Source organism: Scleropages formosus, chromosome 10, assembly GCF_900964775.1.
Source record: "Scleropages formosus chromosome 10, fSclFor1.1, whole genome shotgun sequence".
Classification (NCBI taxonomy): Eukaryota; Metazoa; Chordata; class Actinopteri; order Osteoglossiformes; family Osteoglossidae; genus Scleropages; species Scleropages formosus.
Genome location: NC_041815.1, coordinates 14,921,796 through 14,941,382, shown reverse-complemented (window position 1 = coordinate 14,941,382; position 19,587 = coordinate 14,921,796). Strand labels below are relative to the sequence as shown.

The 19,587-nt window shown below is 43.1% G+C and overlaps 1 protein-coding gene across 4 annotated transcripts; it reads right to left on the bottom strand.

The window, feature by feature from the left end:
- Window positions 1–83: 83 nt before the first annotated feature.
- Window positions 84–18,835, bottom strand: cluha (clustered mitochondria (cluA/CLU1) homolog a). Of its 4 annotated transcripts, none has more exons than XM_018732637.2 (26): window positions 18,548–18,835; window positions 12,188–12,381; window positions 11,924–12,095; window positions 11,694–11,837; window positions 11,471–11,598; window positions 10,966–11,120; window positions 10,656–10,781; window positions 10,266–10,413; window positions 10,055–10,147; window positions 9,223–9,917; window positions 8,820–9,121; window positions 7,878–7,979; window positions 7,695–7,795; window positions 7,418–7,570; window positions 6,679–6,741; window positions 6,170–6,414; window positions 5,884–5,968; window positions 5,580–5,733; window positions 5,341–5,480; window positions 5,099–5,179; window positions 4,878–5,003; window positions 4,469–4,590; window positions 4,266–4,359; window positions 3,874–4,008; window positions 3,713–3,786; window positions 84–3,511 (listed from the first exon to the last, which is right to left on the bottom strand). In XM_018732637.2, the coding sequence occupies exons 1-26, from the start codon at window positions 18,675–18,677 to the stop codon at window positions 3,385–3,387; spliced, it is 4,089 nt and encodes a 1,362-aa protein (XP_018588153.1). In that variant the 5' UTR covers window positions 18,678–18,835; the 3' UTR covers window positions 84–3,384. The 4 variants fall into 4 exon arrangements, with proteins under 4 accessions (XP_018588153.1, XP_018588156.1, XP_018588154.1 ...); XM_018732640.2 differs by having other exon boundaries at window positions 8,907–9,121; XM_018732638.2 differs by having other exon boundaries at window positions 12,260–12,381.
- Window positions 18,836–19,587: the final 752 nt, after the last annotated feature.

Genomic DNA, 19,587 nt, shown 5'->3' with positions numbered 1-19,587 from the left:
AATGAGCCTGAAACTGGCAAAGTTCTTGATGTTACTCTTCAGAGTGAATTGATTTCCATTTTTACAAACACTCAAACCACTGCTCACTTGCTAGTTTTATTTATTTTAATATAAAAGCATACTCAGACCAGAAAAATTAGGCTGTTATTGGTAGAGGAAAGCACGGCATGAGACACACAGCAAGGAAAGAGAAGCAGATATAAGCGCTGTAGAAAGGTTTTCCCTCAGTCAAAGGCAGCGGAAAGGGGTACGTGTACCCCCACCTTGCCCATTCCTGTTACCAAAACACTGCCGTGTACATTTGTGTGCATTTGACAGCAGCCCATGCAGTCCAAGGAGGTATTGCTGAACTGTCAAAGCCCCCAGCTTCCACACAAGTGACTTTCTGGAAGGGGACACACCAACAGGGGGTCAGTTAGGCACCAGGGCAGCTCAGGTTGTCACAGAAACCATATAAGTGGTGGAAGCAGCAGCAGCAGCTCTGTAACTAAACAGGACTATCAAACTGCTTAACATGTGCCCAGTTCAATAAGAGAACAAAATGTTTTCTTGTGATGCGTTTGTGTGCGTCAGGGGCGTCTTAATTTTGCCAGACCACAAACTGTATTCCGTTTTCCAATATTAAAACCAGTAACAGCCCCTACATCTTTAGCTCTACAGGATAAAAGAAACTACTTGTGTATATGTTGTGGTTAGACTGCAAAAAACCACCATACAAATTTCAGATGGAATTTCTTTACATGATTCTGAACAAATTCTCAAAATTCCACAGTTGCTCAGGCTGAGAATTCACATGACACAAGTTGACAAAATGTCAAAACCCAAGTATTGTACCTGCATGTGAAAATGATATATCACTGACTTAAGCTTTCACAAAGAATCATAGCATTGAAGTTACATCATCCTCTTTCAGACTTTATATTGTTTTGTATATACAAATATTTGATACACATTGTTATTCTGACTTAAAAATGTTCACCTGACAAGATTAAAATAGTACAAAGATGTGTCATCTGGCTTTATGGGTACAAAATTCACTAGATGGCTTTGTTATTGCATTGTTCACACGCTAGTACCAAGTTGAGATACAAAGCATTTAAAATAACAAAAAAAAAATGGTCTCTCATGCAATCAACTGTCAAACTATTATGAAGTCTTTCCATACCTCAATTACAGCACTGGAACAACTAGAAAAGCTTACCTCGACTGATCCTAAAAAAGCACCTTAATTTTCTGGCCCAGCAAACTACAAATCTTTGAGCTGGACCTATTTCTTGCTCAGAGTTTTTTTTAATACCACTCTTCGCACAAACAAGCCATCATGAGGGGTGTTCTGCTTTAGAGCTTACCACTACGGTATGTCCATTACAAACAAGTCTTTACATTATTTGTCTTCTGCAGTACAATACACATCTGGTATCATACAAGTATGTACTGTATTCACAAAATTGCACCTGTGCACTTCAAAAACTGGTTAGTATTATGATTGAGAAGTCACCAAAGCACAGCCTACAGGCTGCTGTTGGTATTACTGGAGGAGACCATCTTGACAAAAGCAGTGCAACATTGAAGATGCATCATGCTGGTCAGCTTGAAAGGCAATGTTTCCAACACTGTTCCTGTCATAATTGCAATGTAGCAAATCAAGCAGCAATGTGACTTTTGAATCCAATATGAAGTTCCACATTTAAAAACCACTCCGGTTTCCTACAAAACCATCAACAGACACCATCGTTCCCCATTAATGATTTGTTTTGTTCCCTTTTGTTATGCTTGCTCAATACAATCATGAATGAGATCACTACAGCCTTAACAGCTCATTACCTTTTAAGCAAGACCAAAAACCAAGCCTGTATAAAAAAGAAACTTCCCTCACAGACTTTTAGTTCAAATTTATCCATTGCTTTCAACACATACAACTTACACAAACATCACATGGAAAGGAAAAAAAAAAAAAATAAAAAAGGTAAAATACACATGTAATAGTTTGTTCATACTTTTTGGTTTATCATGTTAAGAGGGATTTCTCAACCAAGCATTGTGTGTTCATACGGTATTTAACAACCCAGCAGTCAAGTACACAGAGTATCACCAAAAGATACAAATAGGTGATTAAACTGCTGGTGTGTGAACAACGGCAAGACTACAGAGAAACCATTCCAGACAAATTAGGGAAAATTATCACCTGTATTTTGATCATGGGACACCCTAGTTTCGTCCATCTGCCAGTGAAACGGGGATGATTTGGCTGTCAAACAGCAAATCTATAAGAAAACCATTTTGGCAGTAAGGTTTATGAAAGGTTGCATCAGTGATAAAATGGCCTTAATCTTAACACTGAAGGAATATTTGGAAGGAAGGCTCAGTATGTCTGAATGAAATTGCAGCAAGCAGCAGCAGCTCATCCCCTTGCATTTATCAAGACACACATGAATACACAAACTACACAGCAATACTGAAAGCAGCTAAGATTTTTCTTCAAAAGTGGGAACTGGACGTGTCAAATCAGCTTTTCCCCCCATCAGCGTTAAGTATGTCTTACCCCACAGACACAGATATCCACATATATAGATATATAAAAGAAATTGGTGAGACTGAGACAAGTAAATGACTTAAATGGCTTCTATTTCCCTCCCATTAAATGTTAAAAGTCAATCCGTTTAAACAATAACATGGGCTTAGATACATTTTGTGGATTGTTCATTAACATATCAAAAAGTTTAAACCTGCTAACAAGCCACCCAAAAGGGGTTCTGCTTCCCAGAAGATTAGCTGAAGCCACCTAGAGGACAGGATCAGACTGTTAATACAGCTGGGTGGGTGACAAGGTCCGAAATACATTTTACATTCTCAAGCTTCCTCAAAGTTTAAGTAGTTTACTGACTGAGCCATTGTCTCATCTAGTGCACAACAGAATCACCTGAGTTTCAGAAAAAGGATGCACAGGTGGGCCTGCATGGATGCAAGTGGCATCAGGCCTTGCTGGTGCTCCATGGACTGGGTACAAGGAACCACAGGGACCAAGATTTGGGGGCGGGTGTGAAAACTTGGATAAGGCCTTAGTTTCACATTACCGCCTTAATCCTTCTCACCCCACCAATACAGTTCCCCAAAGCCCACCTCAAAACACAATGGCAGAAACATGGTGACATTCATTCAGCTCCTTCTCAAAGGTTCTGACTGATCATGCTTGATTGCACATGAAGACATCTTTAACCATATCCCCCCTCAACCCTCCCAAAACAAACCAAAACCTTATTTTCTTTTACATAGATATTTTGAGTGTCCCGACTGCACATCTCTACCTACCCACCCCACCTTTCACACTTTTAAATTACACAGGTTCTGGGCCAACTAGCCTCCTCGATAAAAAGGGGTGCCTTGTTAATCAACAGGTAGTTTGTCTTCCAGCTCAAGCTGACTGTTCTCCAGTTGCTCCTCGTTCTTCCCTGACTCTTGAAGTTGTTGCCGCCTCTGTACCTCTGCTTTTAGGTTCTCCAAGTCTTTTTGGCTACACAAAGGAAAATTGGTGAAGATGAAGAAATGCAACATTTATTAAATTTCACAGATTCTTTTTTTCTCCCCCCAAAGCAGCATACATATACTGGATTGCTTTATAATAAAAAACGCTCAGCAACAAACATTCAAAACAACCAGGAAACACTTCTTTACAAAAACGTAATCATTTTTCAAGTTATAGGTTAACTCTCACCTAAGAGGAATAAAGATGATTCCATTGATGACATTAAGCTGTTCCAGGACACTGGCCATGCTTGGTGCAGTAAACTACACAAAAGCAGAGCGAAAAATGACACCATCATGACCAGAATGACACACAGAGCCCAAATAAGGCCAAACATTGAAGGCACTAACTTTGAGAGGCATGATGCTGGCATTGGAGCCATTCTTGTAGATCTCGTTCATGGTCCTTTGTAGTGCTACTGCCTGCTGAGTCAGGTATTTAAGGTACTCTGAGCTTTCCTTTGTCTTCTCATGGGCTTCTCCTACCTAGGAGACAATTTTTTGTTTTTAAAGCTCAAACATAGTTTACACTGATATTTTATTTGTCCAATGTTAGATAAGTAACTTAAAATGATTTATACAGTGGGATGTTAGCACCTTTGATCAATGATACAGTCTGAGTGGGATTTAAAATAGAAACCTTTTGACTGCATGGCAACAGCGCTAACATAACCTACTGTCCTACTAGTGTAAATGCTGAGTAAGATTCTAATCTGTGATGACATCCAGATACACCAACTCACCTGGTTTTTATAAATGGTGTAGCCCTCCTTCTCATGCTGCAGTGCAGAGCGAAACTCTGCCTTACTTTCATAAACACGTGCTACCAAGTGATGGCTAGAAGACAAAAGGGCAGTTAACAGTTGGGCATGCAATCTAGACTGGCACATGCACCATACTTGCTGGGTGAAACAATTTTAGTCCAAGTGTGACTGACTACTCTTACCTGAGAGCCACTTTGAGGGAGCGGGGCCCATGGTACTTGGAGTTTATGAGCAGGGCGTTCTCCAGGAAACGAAGAGAAAGGTCATACTCCATTACTCCATGAAGGACCAGGCCAATGTTACTCTGCAGGAGTCACAAGGAAGCATTTTAATCAGTCAACAACCTCCAACAAGAGTGTATTCTGCTTAGGATGCTTGTAACATTACCATTGCTGGAAATCAGGGGCCATATATTGAATTAATGTGCTTAATTGTACATGTATTGTTTAATTTAAAATTCTGACCTTATGACTAGCTTTACGAGCACCACCAAGATTGAAATGCTTCTGGTGCTTTTTTTTTTTAAAAAAAAAAAAAAAAAAAAAAAAAAAAAAAAAAGTCAAGGACAAGACCAAAGCATCACAGACATACATCCAAGAGTGCCATCTCTGGGTGGTCTTCTCCACACACCAGCAGCATCAGATAGCGGGCACGGTACAACAGTTTCAGGGCCGTGGACAGCTGGCCATTGGCAAAGCAGTAGAGGGCAAGGTGCATCTGCAAAAAAACAATGCAAGTCACTAAACAAAAGGTATCCCACTGGGGAATGTGTGGCAACAAAAAATAGTAAGGTGGGAGGCCCATAAACTCACATATTCCTGTATCGTATTGGGATGCTCGATGCCCAGCACTCTCTCACTCATCAAGACAGCCTTCTGCTGATTACTGAGAGCCTGTGATGAAAAACGGGAGGGGGGGAAGAAGAAAAAAAAAAAAAAGAAAAAAAAAAAAAGCTTTCTACTGTCATCACCAACATTTCACAGGGCAAGCATCTCACTTTGCAAACTGTCGCACTCACTCTGGAGGGCAGACACATCTTAGCTAGTTTCCATACCTCAGGATGATCACCCATGATGTAGTTGAGGCGTGCCAGTAGGCGAAGGCAGGCACAGATCTCTACATGCATGGCTCCATAGACATTGTTGAAGAGATTGAGTGCCTCATTGATAAGTTCACAGCCTTCCTTCAGGAATCCTGACAACAGAAACCAAAGTATACTCAGCTGCATGCAAGCTACAGCTGCTTTCTCTTGCAATCACAATTATACAGCTACATACTTCCTTGGTTGCTTACCTTGCTGAACCTTGGCCTGGCCACTTTGGAAGAAGTGGAAAGCATCAGAAGCTTTGGGGTTAACATGTTTGACAACAGGAAAAATGTTTAAGATATCTTCTTCCGTGAAACTTGGCTTGTGGCGGCTATCAAAGTTGTATTCCTTCAAAAGAACCTGGGAGATGCAAGACCAAAAGCATGTCAAAAGTGGGCAGACAGGGAAGAGGGTTTTTCTTTTTTTTTTTTTTAAAAAGAAAAAAAAAGCATCTGACCTAAAACTGTGCAAGAATGATCAGGCAGACATCCTAGATTCATGAAGACAAACCTGAATGCCAGCTTTGAGTGAAATCTCCCTCAGCAGAGTGATCTTCTGCAGTCCGTATCTCTCCACCGCCTGGTCTACGCTCTCACTGCACATAAACATTTAAGACATTACTAACAGGAAAACTGTAAAGCCAGCCTCCAACAACTACAAGCCAGGTCACCTTACACATTCCCCTAAACATTAATTATTCCATCTTACAACTATTGAAATAATTATTAATTATTATGCAACTAAACACTCTGATCTGAGCAGCTCCGGCACACTCTAAGCAGCAGGAAATCCTCACCACTGTAAGGTGAAATGATAATATTCCTGTGCTTCTGAGACAATATTCCTCCATAGGTCACTAGGAGTCAAGCTGGCCCATGCTGTGTTGTCCCCACCACCTGCCACCCGGTTGCGGCGTCGGCGATTCTTTCGTCGTGACGCCAACTCGTCAACAGGCAAGTGGGCAACTACATCAGGAAAGGAGCTCAGGAAGCAATTGAGGAAGTGGCTTACAGCCACAGAGAGGGCAGACAGCTCCACTCCCTGGAACAGGACACAGTCGTATCACTGAAGTTCTGGTGCACTGCTTCACAGAAGTATCTCTACCAAATGTAGCCATGGCTACATCCCCAAAGAGTTTTATGATCACGATTTACATGTTGCCATTCAGGGGATACCAACAACTAACATTTTTCAAAAGGAAAAAAAAAAAGCACAGAAGTCAATCCAATGGAGTACAAGTTGTATTAAAATACACAGACAATACAGTTGTATTGTAACCAGAGAGGGGAAGTCATGGTTACTTACCTGAAGGTATGTTTTAAAGATGTGTTTTGCACATCTAGTGATCAGTTCAGTAATTCCAATTCTCTAAAGGGGGGGAGGAAATATTTAGAAAGTTTATATTTACATTTATTTAGCAGATGCTTTTCTCCAAAGTGACTTACAATGGATACTATGTAGTGTTACCAGCCCACACACCTTATGTGGGTGGTGATTTACACTGCTAGATACACTATTCACAATGAGTCACTTATCCATTCATGAGAGGAACACATGGGGAACCTGAACAGTATGTCTTTGGACTGTGGGAGGAAAGCAGTGGACCTGGAGGAAACCCACGCAGACACAGGGAGAACATACAAACTCCACACAGACTGAGTGGGGATTGAACCCGCGTCCTCTCGCACCACCCAGGCGTTGTGCAACAGCAGCACTACTTCCTCTGCCACCGTGCCGCCATGTTACAGGGTATCTGAATGTACATTTACTTAGTGCTCCCCGTTACACCTGACAGCCAGTTCTCATGCCACAGAATCACTCTGACAAGTTCAAAATCAAATTTAAGAATCACTACAGTGGTCATCAGCAAAACCTTAAATTTATATTAATTTATACTAGTGCAACATTATCATAAAGAAAACTAGTGATAATTGAATTGTGCTATGTCAGTCACTGTAATTCAAAAATCTGCCACTGCATTAGCTAATCATCATGCTTCCAGTATCACTGTATAATGCGGAGAGCAGCGAGGAGCTTTACTCACAAAGACATGGTCCAGCTGTGCCCTTGTTGGGGCCTTGTCAATAAACTCCAGCACAGTGCCAAGGTAGCGCACATTAATGCCACGCTGATGAAAGGCCTCAGTCAGAGTGGCACCATCCATAGGTAGGGCAGTGTGGTCCAAACAGTCTTTCACCTGAAACACACAAAAACCACACAGGTCAACTGTGTAGCCCAGATCCAGAGAGTGCATCCTGGCTGAGGTGGGATCCTCAGGGTAAGACCAAGAACGGTGGTTTAAAGTTGCTTCAGGGACTTACCAGTGAGGGAATTTGACAGGACACAAGGAAAGCACCAGCATCCTTCAGCAGCTGTTTTTGTTTCTTGATGTCCTCAGTGTTGTCATCAGAGAAACGGACTCCTGCAGTAGAGCAACAGTATCTGAGCATGACAGTGGAGACCACCCAGCTCCCACCACACTCATACTGAAACACAGGGCTAACCTGGGGAGAAGATGTCAGGGTTGAAGCGGATGTCGAAGGAGGTGTTGCTGATTGAGCCCACAGCTTTGCAGGCATTAACAACCACTTCTCTGCTTTTGGGATCTGTTGAGGGACCAGAATGTTCCATCACAGAGCAGACGACAGAAAGAAAGAAGAGAGGCTGAAATCAGTTAAGATCCAAAGACCACAAACTGTACACTGCAAATGTAATATCGGCTCTTATTACGTATGAAATGTTCCATCATGCTGACAGCTTTGAAATTAAATCTACGGCAAGGCAGCAGAACCATTTGGGTAAATTTTATTCAGAATTCCTACAACTAATCCCAGCAAACAGATAGGGAGTAGCACTGAATCACTGTGCCCATGTGATCAAACCCAAAGGCAAGAGCCATGCATCGCACCCAGATACTGGAAGACATTCCTTTGCATACAAGAAAAAAAGCAGGACAAAAACACTACAAAACCAGAAAATCATCCCTACGAACCCTTGACATCAAGTGTCACCAAGTATTAAAGCATGAACATAAAATCATGACAATCTTACAGGGTGGGTGGGAGAAGGACAGTAGGACCAAAATCCCAATGATTAACAGTTTTTTTTTTTTTTTTTTTTTTAATTTAAAGAAACAAGTTGGACGTGAAAAATGATAGAGGAGTCATAGGGCATGCAGACTTCCTCTCTTCTGTGAAGATGCCAGAGATGGGACAGGGTCACGATCCCCAGTGGAGAGACGTGCAGGGAGCTGCACTGCTGGTTAGTCTCCGGTACAGCATTGGATGACCAAATTCCTCGTTCAGGACTTTCACTTTATTAAAAGAATCCAAGAAAGATTAAGACTAATTTAACCAAGTAAAAAAAAAAGCACACCTCTCCACCAGGAATGCCTCACCTCACTCCCGCTCCCACTCTCCCACAGCACGTTTGCTCATAGAACGTACCAATACCAAATCCATCTTCTGTCACTAGGGAGTGTGCCAGTTCTTTAACCTGGGCTAGGCCCGGGATACTCTCCTCTGCCTCCTTACCCTCCAAGGGGCTCTGGCTCTCCTGCTTCTCGACTAACACAGGGGCAGCGGAACCATTAGTATTAGCAGCAGGATCGCAGGCAGCAGCACTGGCAGCAACACTGTCCTCCTGTGGAGGAGGGGCCACAGAAAGGGCTGCAGCTGATGTCCCACTCTCCTTGCTGGCCTTCTGCTGCATCAGCTGCATTGCTGCCATCTTCATAAAGACTAGGTACCTGGAAGATACAATACAGAAAGGCACTGTACCACTTCACCTCTTTGCAGACTTCAGATTACACTGAGATCACCCGAGATGGAAAACCAAAGGCATTTATACCTGTGTTCCACGAAGGCTTCTATGAGTTCCTGCCGCAGGCAGGCAAGGCGATGACGGTGCTGGCGGGGAAAGCCCAGCTGCTGACATTCAGTTGGCAGCTCCTCTCCCTCCACTGGCAGGAAATTGAGGTCAGGGGGAAAGGTGCGCAGAAGGTCTAGGATGTAGTGTCGTCCATCATTACCAATAATGCCCTTGCACTCCACAGAGGAGCAGAGCTCCACAGGCTCATCCTTTTCATTGAGCACAGCATGACGGTGCACCTTGAGCGGTCGGCTGGTCTTTTCCAGTAGCTCCAAATACTTGGGGTGAGACACCACAGTTTTGCCAAAATCAATGGAGCCATAGATAACACTCTGCTCCTGCTCGCGCTCAAGGATACCAGGGATGATGGACTGGGCAGTGACACGGTAGCCCCGATAGTCCACAACCACAGTGCCCAGTGTGTACAGACCCTCTACATCCACAGCTCCATAGGCCCGGACACCGTTCAAGTCGTTAGTGGGTGCAGCGTGTGCAGCACTGTCCCCTCCCAGCTCGCGGTAATGGTCCCGAACATCAAAGCCCAAACTGAAGAAGATGTTGTTCCAGATGAACATCTGCATACGGGTCTCTTCACCTGGGTTGATGGCCATCACATTGCCATCAATCACAGCCATTGCCCCACGAGTGGCTGCTGCAGCAAAGTCGCTGTGCACCTGAATTGAGTTTGAGCATTTAGTATCCACAGCAGACAGATGTGAAATCAGCTATACTTCTGACTCATCTATAAAGTATCAATGACACCCATACTCACATACCTAACATCTGACACCCAAGTTCTAGGCAGCCTCACCTTGAAGATTGCCCGCTCCCTGAGCAGGCGCTCAGGTAAGTTCTTGCGACCCAGCTCCCGAGTTGTTTGGAGCTCTTCATTCCAGTCTCGTGTCTACAGAGATGGATAGAATTGACCAGCTATCCCAAAAGCATTTAGCCCTGATATTTAGCTGAGAGAGATTAAGAGGATGAAATTCTCTATGGCAACTTCGATAGTGGCACCAACATACCTGTCCAGGTATGTGCTCCTCATAGCCCAGACGGGAGGTGTAAGCATCCTCTGCTCTCACGCAATCCATGGCATGATCCACCTGAGGTGCAGTCCAGCTGTATACCTGGAAGGGTGTGGCTATTCTCTCAAATGGATGCCTCTGAACTCTGAAGTAGATGAAAAAGTCTTTTCAAGTTACTGCAAAATACTCCTATATATAGCATCATTACAAGGGTGCTGGACTTCAAGACCAGTTTCATTTATAGATTAATACACCCATCATTATTTTTGCTCAATGTTTTAAAAAGTGTGTGTCAGGTTTTTTTTTTTTTTAATTTCATCACAGAAAGATCTTCAGAAGGCAAAAGAAATCAAATGCAGAAACATGACAGTAGCAGGCAGAACTTGCCTCTTCTTCTGGAGGGCAGTAAAGTTCCTCTTGAAAGCTGGACTGATCTGGCTCAGAAGCTCCACCAGCGAGTGACTCAGGAAACTGGGGTTGGCTGGCTTGGGGTTGAACATATAGGTGGTGGACCTTCAAGGGAAGACAGAGGAAGTTTGGTTTTCTGGGAGTATGACTGCACCCTGGCATCCATCAAGTCATACCCTATAGTCCTAGCAACTAAAGGGTTTATGATGAGCTAACAAGCAAGATAGCTAGTAGCTATAGTTCATTCAACGGGACCTTTTGAGCTATACTGGGATCAGAAGTCACTCACTGATTGAGGTAGAATCCACGAGTGGAGGCGGTGATGCTGACATGACGTTCCTCCACAGTCACTATGTACAGATACATGAGGTCACCATGCATTTTTCTGTTGCCTGGAGGAGGGTTCCAGCCACTCATCGTCAGGACCTTCAGGCACTGCAAGGGCTGCCCCAGGAGAAAATTTCAGAGTAAAATCCATCAACTTACAAAACAACATGAATGGCCGCAACTCTCACCGGATGGCCAGACCACAAAAGCGGTGGGGGGTGATGCATCAAGTTAGACTTAATAGAACCATTAATAAAAATCATAAAGCCTTACTGTAAGACAGCACTAAGAACTTGAAGACTGAATCAAATGAATGTTCCAAAAGCTCACGAGTGCAAATAAACTACCATGTGGTCACTGGAAACCTACTTCTTGCCAGCAGATAGTATTAATTATTAGAGCGACAGCTGATGGCCTTAACAAAAACTTTCACTTGGAGATTTGATACCCTGAGAAGTGCAAAATACCTTCCAATCTTTGTTTTGAGGTTGAAGTGGCACCAATGGGTGCTCTTTGCTGCCAGGCAGAATGTGCTCAGGTGGGGTACAGTCAATCTGCTCTAGCTCACTGCCTTTCTTCTTGCGCTTCTCACTCTCTGGGGTGGAGCAGCAGAGAGGTCGGTTGTCACTGCTGTGTTATTAACAGCATGACTGTCTTCCAGCTCGCAGACCTTAACCCACTCAAACTTACCTCCCAGGTCCCCATCAGTGAAAACACTCAGGAAGGAGAGGGAGTTGCAGTCAACCCCATTATACGCATCTGAGGGATCAAGGCTCTTGAGCAGATCTCGAATGTGGCGTACATGGATGCGAGCCTCACGAACTGTGTAGGGCTCTAAAGGACAGCAGTAACACTGGTCAACAACCCAGAACCCCCCAGAAGCACATGTTAAATGCAGTACTGGATCTGACCAAGCTCACCTTCTACCACTTTTAGTAAAGAGCCTTCCTGAAGACCTTCAATAGACTTGAGCTCTGCAAAGTTGTCCAACACATTGCCATCCAACTGAAGGGAGAAACACGTGCGATGGCAGGTGTCCTCACGATCCATTAGAACCTGGTGGATCTCTTGCACCATTTCCTGGGGTGACACCTGCAGAAGGTAAGGAAGAAAAGTGACAGTCAGGTACCAAGTCACAACCATGCACAAAGCATCATATATGACCTATGACGGCTAGTCAGTACCTGCAGGTCAAAGGTGTCTGTTCCAGGAGCCTGGATTTTGACGGTAAATCCTGTGTCCTGAATTACAATCACCTCCTGTTCATTAGGGTCCTCCCCTTGCTCCGTGTCCCCACCACCATCCTGTTTGGACTCAGTTTGCTCAGTCTGACTGTGCTCCCCATCCCCGTTCATCACTGCCCTGTCTGTACTGTAACCTGTGATGGGGAGGACAGAAGATAGTACAGCAATGTCACACCAATCCATATGTCAAGCAGCCAGTTTTGGCAAGATAATGAACAATCAAGATCAAGCACTGTTTAGATGCTCATTCATACAGACACATGCTTGATAACCATGTCCTGCATAACACTATGTGAAATAATGATTCAAAAGGTGGACAACCAATCTTTAAATGAACATCAGGGAGAACAAAACAAAAACAGTAACAGACACAGCAAGGAAACATTAAAATTACCTTACATGACCATGTCAAACAGACACAAAATTTAAGACTTATGACCATGTTTACACAAGGCCATTCTGACAACACGAAAGACCTTCCTTGTGCCATGGCTGCAGTCTGTTTTACTAACCTTTCACAGGACTAGGTTAGATAAGCAACCAAAAACAGCTCAACTCCTCTGTAAACAAACACAAAGCTGTGCTGAAAAGCAGTGTAGTGCCCACTTATGTCTGGACAAAGCTGGAAATAGCCTTCCCACCACAAACAGCATCATCTGCCCAGCCTCCACAGACTCTTTCAACTGCACTGTCACCTTGAGTGTCAGGTAAATTGCATGGACGGAGGGGGCGGATCCTTCACTGTAACCCCAAGGAAACAAAACTAAAATTCTCTAGCCACACCCACCTCACAAACCATTATTTCTTATTGCTCTGTCATACGTATGTAACAACAGTAAAAGTTGGTGGGGAGGGGGGGTCTCTGTTATTCGGCACGTTCCAGCGAGTGTCCCAGACAATCTTCATCCCTCATTTAGAGCAAACTACAGGTAGTTCCTGATTTACGATGGTTCAACAATTTTTTTGACTTTACGATGGTGAGCTGGCGATAGACATTCAGTAGAAACCGTACTTCAGATTTTGAATTTTGATTTTTTTTCCCGGGAAAGCGATATGCGGAGCGATACTGTCTCGCAATTCTGGGCAACAGCAGCGATCCACATCTCCCAGTCTGTCATGCAGAGGTGTGTATTAAATGCATTTTCAACTTCTGATGGGTTTCGGAGAATGTAAGCCAATTGTAAATCAAGGAGCACCTGTATATCCGTGGTCCAGCACAGTGTACACAGGGGTTCACCGTGGTCACTCTGTCAACTAGTGTGTTTGGAGGACTGTGCCCTCCAGTCACCACAAGAACCAGACTGAACAGATACTCCTTATTTAACAAAGGCTGAAGGTGGAGGGAATGGGGAAAGAGGGGGGACTTCCTGAACATCTTGGTGTCCTTCAGCTGTTAAGTAGTGAAAATATAACGAAAGTCTGATTTAACAGAATGTGCTCTTCCTACTTTCTTGCTTCACATTTAGGGTTACTTGGCAAACCTGCTACAACCAGCTGCTGGCTTTCAGGCCAGCACTGGCTGTCCTTGTTTACTGCCAATGGCATGAGGTATCAGGGTTGGCAGGGAGGTAAATTCTGACTTCCTCAAGCAGACTGTGTCTAATGGATTGAACAGCTAACACTTCCTCAGCACCACACAAAAAACAAAAGTCCAAATGCATTTCAATAGACACAAATTGAAAGGTACTGTTAACATTGGCCACTGCATGTTACACCTGGATTATGTTAAACAATTAGAGGGTTTAAGGAAACGATCGAGCTTTGGAACTGTCTACAAAGGTGTCCTCAAGTTTCCCTAACCTCCTCAGACAGAAAGAGAGGATTTCAAGAGCTTACATGGACCTTGGCTCTCTGCGTCCTAGTTCTGCCGAGTCAGATTCCTCCATCACTGACTAGGGTCACTTTCCCTCCCAACAGAAACACAAAGCACAAAATCCATTTAGTCAATTATTTCTAAGGCGGCCCATGCCCTAAAAAAATAAAAAAAATAGAAAATAATCATACAAGCTTTCTTCTCAGTTTGATTAAAGGTACTTTACACTGAAGGTAAAACCTAAAAAGTACCATCAGGTTGCTTTGGGAGGAACAATAATACAAAGCTTTTATACTGCAGCCGGAAGAAGAAAAAAAAAATGCAGTAATAAATGCATAAGTGAATATCCCCTGTATAAGGCATCAGGCCAAAGGGACCTAAAAAGGACAAAGTTTCTGGTGCACCTCAGCAAAGTGTTGCAAAAGCAAACTTTACAGTAAATAAAACACAAGAGAATGGGGCATGAGGCCAGCAGACTGCATGTTACAAAACCTCCATTCCTGGACTCTTGTCCTTCAGTATTCACCACTCTTGGTATACCAAGTGAGACTCTCAAACCACTCAGAAACCTGGAAGGAGGGGAGGGGGGGAAAAAAAAAAAATGCATGGGAAGGAGCATCAAGAATTGTGTCTATGACATGTCTGCACACTTCCACCCACTTCCCACGTGAAGGTATGGAGCCACTGTAGGCGACCAAAATAAGCACTAGGGAAAGTGCACACACCTCCCACAAGTGAGGCTGAAAACGGAAACAAAAAGGTAGCTGTTGGTTCAAACCATGAAAGCAAGAGAGACCCAAACACTAGGACTGGATGTAGTTGTAGCAACTATGTGGAGGGGAGGAACAGACTGAGCACTTACAAAGTGCAGAAACTTCAGTCCTCTCCACCTTGCTTCCCTTGCCTCTGCAGAGCTTTCTAAAGATACTGATATGTGACAGATGAATATAAAAGTAGCAAAATATGAAAAAATGTAAAGTTTCTAGATAAGAGTTAAAACAAGTGAAGTGACTGTAGACATGTATCCGCCTGTCTGTCCAGACATGACGACAGGCATGGTGTATAAGCCCACAACGAAACTTTCTGTAGTCTTCATACATAAACCATAAAAATCTAAGTCTTCCCTACAGTAAGTAGACCCAAAACTGTTGCTTAATGTCCTGCATAAAGCTCAACAGTGGCTAGGAAATCATTTTTACTCCATCCCACAGAAATTACACAACACATACCCAAATGAGTCAAACTTTCAAGCACTAATTCCAAAATAAATCAAACAATATTTAAGTGCTTTTAAACAGAAAATCTAATCTAAAAATATTAACACTTACATCTGACTATTCATTATACCCACCAGCTACATCTTTTGTACAACCATTTATCACCATTACTTATGCATAAAAGAGTGACGTTTAAGTTAAAAAAAAAAAAAAAAAAAAAAAAAAAAAAAGCATCAGCTGCATCATGAGCCTTTTGAATTTAACTTATGGTTGGAACTCTGCATGGTTTACTCATAACAGAATGCATTTGCTTTGACTGCTAATTAATTATTGAAGAATTCCTTCATAGTAAAATAGGAACATTTAAAAGAGGTTTGGGGTGGCCGATGGCACACAAGTTTGTGTGCAACGTATCTCTGTAAATGAAATCCAGTTTGCAGTCATCTGACCTCATGTTATTCCATGCAACACTACACCACAGGGAAACACAAGGTAACACCGAAATCTTTCACTCTGTCAAACAATGAGCCCTAATTGTTTTTCTTACTGCATGACATTGCATTATTTACTTGCCGTGGAATAGGGAGGGGCCAGTTACGAAGTGTTGCTTACATCGGAGTTATTTAGAGAACTCATTTTTAAAGGTTTAAAGCCAGGTCCATCCTGAAACTTAACTGGCTAAAAATTTTTTGCTGCAAACCCACATCTTTAACCACTATGCCTCTGGTTGCCTTTTAAAAAAAAAAAAAAAAAAAAAAAAAAAACTGCATGTGGCTGTAATATTACAGCACTTATTGCAACCAGAGAAAAAAATCTGGTGTGGCAGTGAAGTACAGGACAAGAGATGTGAGCAAGAAAGACCAGAGAGCGATCCGAACATCAGCTGGGACCAACAAACCTTTCGGCAGAAGAAAAGCTTTTCACCCAGAGCTCACTTGCACCCCAATACTGGGTCTTAGACAGATAATACCAGGACTGCAAGGGTTCAACACATGTGGACGAAGTGCATGCAACTCAATGCTACACTGAGTCTGAACCTACTAGAATTTCTGCTGCAGGACTGATCACATAGGAGCCACCGCATTAACCAGGAAGCAAACTGAATGCAGGAGACATTTCAGTGAAAAGTGACACCTTTGTCTAAGGCAACTGACAAGGTTAGATAATCAACTTCACAACTGTATAGATATTTACACAGCATGTTACTCTTAACATATCAACTCAAGAGTATGGACCCTGATCAAGGGTACAACGGCCAGAGAGGGATGCAAACCAGGAACCTTCATAAGGCACCAGTTAGACATTACGCCACGTGATGCGTAACAGAACTCATGAATGAGTGTCCAGTGTAAGAATGTTAATAAACAATCATACACCAACCAGCACAAATGTGTACAAATTTGTCAAATCTTGTACACTCTTTCCAAGAAAGAGCAGGATACATACTGGTGGTCCAGAGTTTCAGAGCCAGATGAGATTCTCCATTAGCTCACACTGAGACTCACTGCAAAACACTTAAAATAATCATCATGTAATCAAAAAAGTTATGGGGAGAAAAAGAAAAAATCCTGTGCCTTGCTACAGAACATAGATAGATTGTTCTAAGATTCTCACGGGGGAAAACACGTTGACCAAACATAACATGCGAAGAGCAGCAGGGGGATGATGATGATGATGATGATGATGATGATGGAGCACGTGTAACACTGCGGGCCCACACTGACTGAGTGCGCATCGCCGAGCATCCGGGGCAACGGCTCGACTCTCAGAGCGGCGGACGGGGTCGTGGGGTCTGAGGGCTGCACCGGCGTAAACAAACTAGATCATGTTCTGAAGAACTTGAAGTAGATATTCGAACAACACACCCCTCAACAAATACAAACTCCATATTTGCATTAAAAAATGCTATAATTTTCAGGGTAGTTAAGGCATCGTGTTGAAACGGTACAGAAAGCTTGAGACAACTGTATTGAAATGGGAGAAGGACGGTCAAAAGCGAGCAGACCGGCATCGCTGCAGACTAGAGATCATGCCAGACGAAGTTGTGTAACTTCACTAGTCTAGCGGCCCAAAACATTGAGCCAGCTCGCACTTGGAATAACACCGCACTAAAACCGCAAAAAAAAAAAAAAAAAAAAGGCAGGGAGGGTGCTTCGCTGTGACAGACTACAAGCTACGTGACCCCAGAAAGTGAGCCAATAACTTTATAAAATGAGACCTACCCACTTCAGGACCCGCTGTGTGTATGTTCACAGTAACCTTCCAATAATACATGCACCATGACTTTATAACGGAGGTACTACTTCCGCTTCCGGTCGCAGAGCGCACCACCTCCTCAGTTCCAAATGTGAGGGGGAATACAAAAAAATACACTCTAGTCTACCTGGACTACTGTTGCTACTCTGGCTCGAAACATTATAATAAGAGTGTTTGAATCAGTAACGGAGAATATAACGATTTCAATTGAAACTGAGCTTATACTAAATAAATATTAAAGGCATTTGGTTACCTCGCACCCCCCATTCTAACTGGAATAGTTCGGCTCGAATGAAGGTGACCTTCAGTTCATTCATGCGTTCCGCTCCGCACATGTGTAGCTCCTGGCTGGTTAACGGGCTGCAATATGTGGCTGTTGCTAGTGCCGTATTGTGCGCCTAGCCTAGTCTGGAATACATTTTCTGCAGAATAATTGGTATTACCCGTCCACTTATTACACTCAGTACTAGCATTCGGTGACAATTTGCATTATCTCATGCTTTCTAGCAGCTGAATCTATGTAAATATTATCGCTAATTCAGCCTCCAGCACTGACTCCACACTCACTCAAGCACCTGATCTTTCCATAAGTCTTCATGCTAATAACATGTAAGTAGAAAGTATTCCTACTGCAATACTGAAATTAGAAAGGCGGATATAATTATGTCGTACATTTTTTCATGTGTGATGAATCGGTTCATTCTTGTCCCACGTCACGGGTAACTTGGTAAAGACAGTCTCTGCGAAGCGAAGGTTTCCGTAACTAACAAGCCACAAGGTCCGATTTTAATACACCAAAGAGAGGTGTTAAGGTTTCAAGGTTAGGTTTCAATAAATGACGCTAGTGAACTGAACTCCAAGTCCATTCATTGGTATTCAGAGGTAACAACAGCGCACACACACAGACTGAGTGAAAAAAGACATGTCATGAATGAATCATCATGTCCGTACAGTGTGTAGTTTAAAACAGGTAATAAAACTGTAAAATGATAGAGTTTAAGGACAAGGTGATACCAGAAGGATCCCCGGGCAATGCAGTGACTGCCTCTCTGCTGTCAGCCTTTCTTTCTTCATGATCCCCCGGCTTCGTCTTCTCTGTGCTGCTGGGCACCGTCGCCGGGATGTCATCTGTCTTGCTCACCATGATTCCCGAGTCGCAGTCTTTAAGTTACTTTTCAGTCCGCGCGAAAATTACAATTTGCTTTCTTACACCAAACTACCTGCCCACATGAACAGGAAACGACCGCACAAAAACAAGTAGCCAAGAAGGACAGAACTGAACTTGCCAGTCCCACGTGGTCCGTCCTCCTTCTGACCCTTTTGCCTTTGGTGAGTCCCGCCCCCGGAAGTTCGCCTACGGGGAGCCTACTGGGACATTGCCAGAATCCGCGTTTTACTATTATGCTGCTGAAGGAAATAGGTTCTTGAAAATAAACATATTGTTTATCAACGTTTATTTATTTCCCAGGCGACAGACAGTGTTAGATAATAAGCTTTACAATGTTTTACCCTTTTTGTGCACTAGCATATTTGTAGTGGAGCAATTTAAGGTAAGTATCTGGTCCAAGGGCACAGGAGGAGGGAATGATTGAAAACTTGAGACCTTCAGACTGCAAGATAAGTGCTGTAAAAGAACACTAGCTTTTGCCCATACTACAGTACATGTAGACACTGTGTATTTATTAACTGCATTGGCCTTTAATTGTTAGTTGGCCCAAATAAATAATATTTAATGAATTATAAAGCTGATTAAATAACCAGTTGCCAGTAAATTTAATCCCAGTGTACTCACTGATTTGTATTAAACCCTCATCCTGGTCTGGAGCCTGTTCCAGAATCACTGGGCGCAAGGCTGGGGGGTGGGGGCAGACCTTGGATGGGACACTTGTCCGTCGCAAATCTGCAATACTACTATGAATCACATTTTCATTCTATTGCTTATTTAATTCAGTTATACACATACATTGTAGAAGATTGTAAAAATGAATAAAGTCTTGCTGTTGACAGTCTGCTCCATCCAAAATGTATCACTTTTTTAACACATGCAGCTCCAC

Excerpts from the sequence above, each read along its gene's own strand:
- cluha (XM_018732637.2), bottom strand. The coding sequence starts at position 18,677 with ATGGTGAGCAAGACAGATGACATCCCGGCGACGGTGCCCAGCAGCACA. Across the intron at positions 9,122-9,222 it reads GAAGCCTTCGTGGAACACAG|GTACCTAGTCTTTATGAAGA; the intron begins GTATAAATGCCT and ends TGTATCTTCCAG. Across the intron at positions 5,734-5,883 it reads CACTCAAAGCTGGCATTCAG|GTTCTTTTGAAGGAATACAA; the intron begins GTTTGTCTTCAT and ends TGCATCTCCCAG.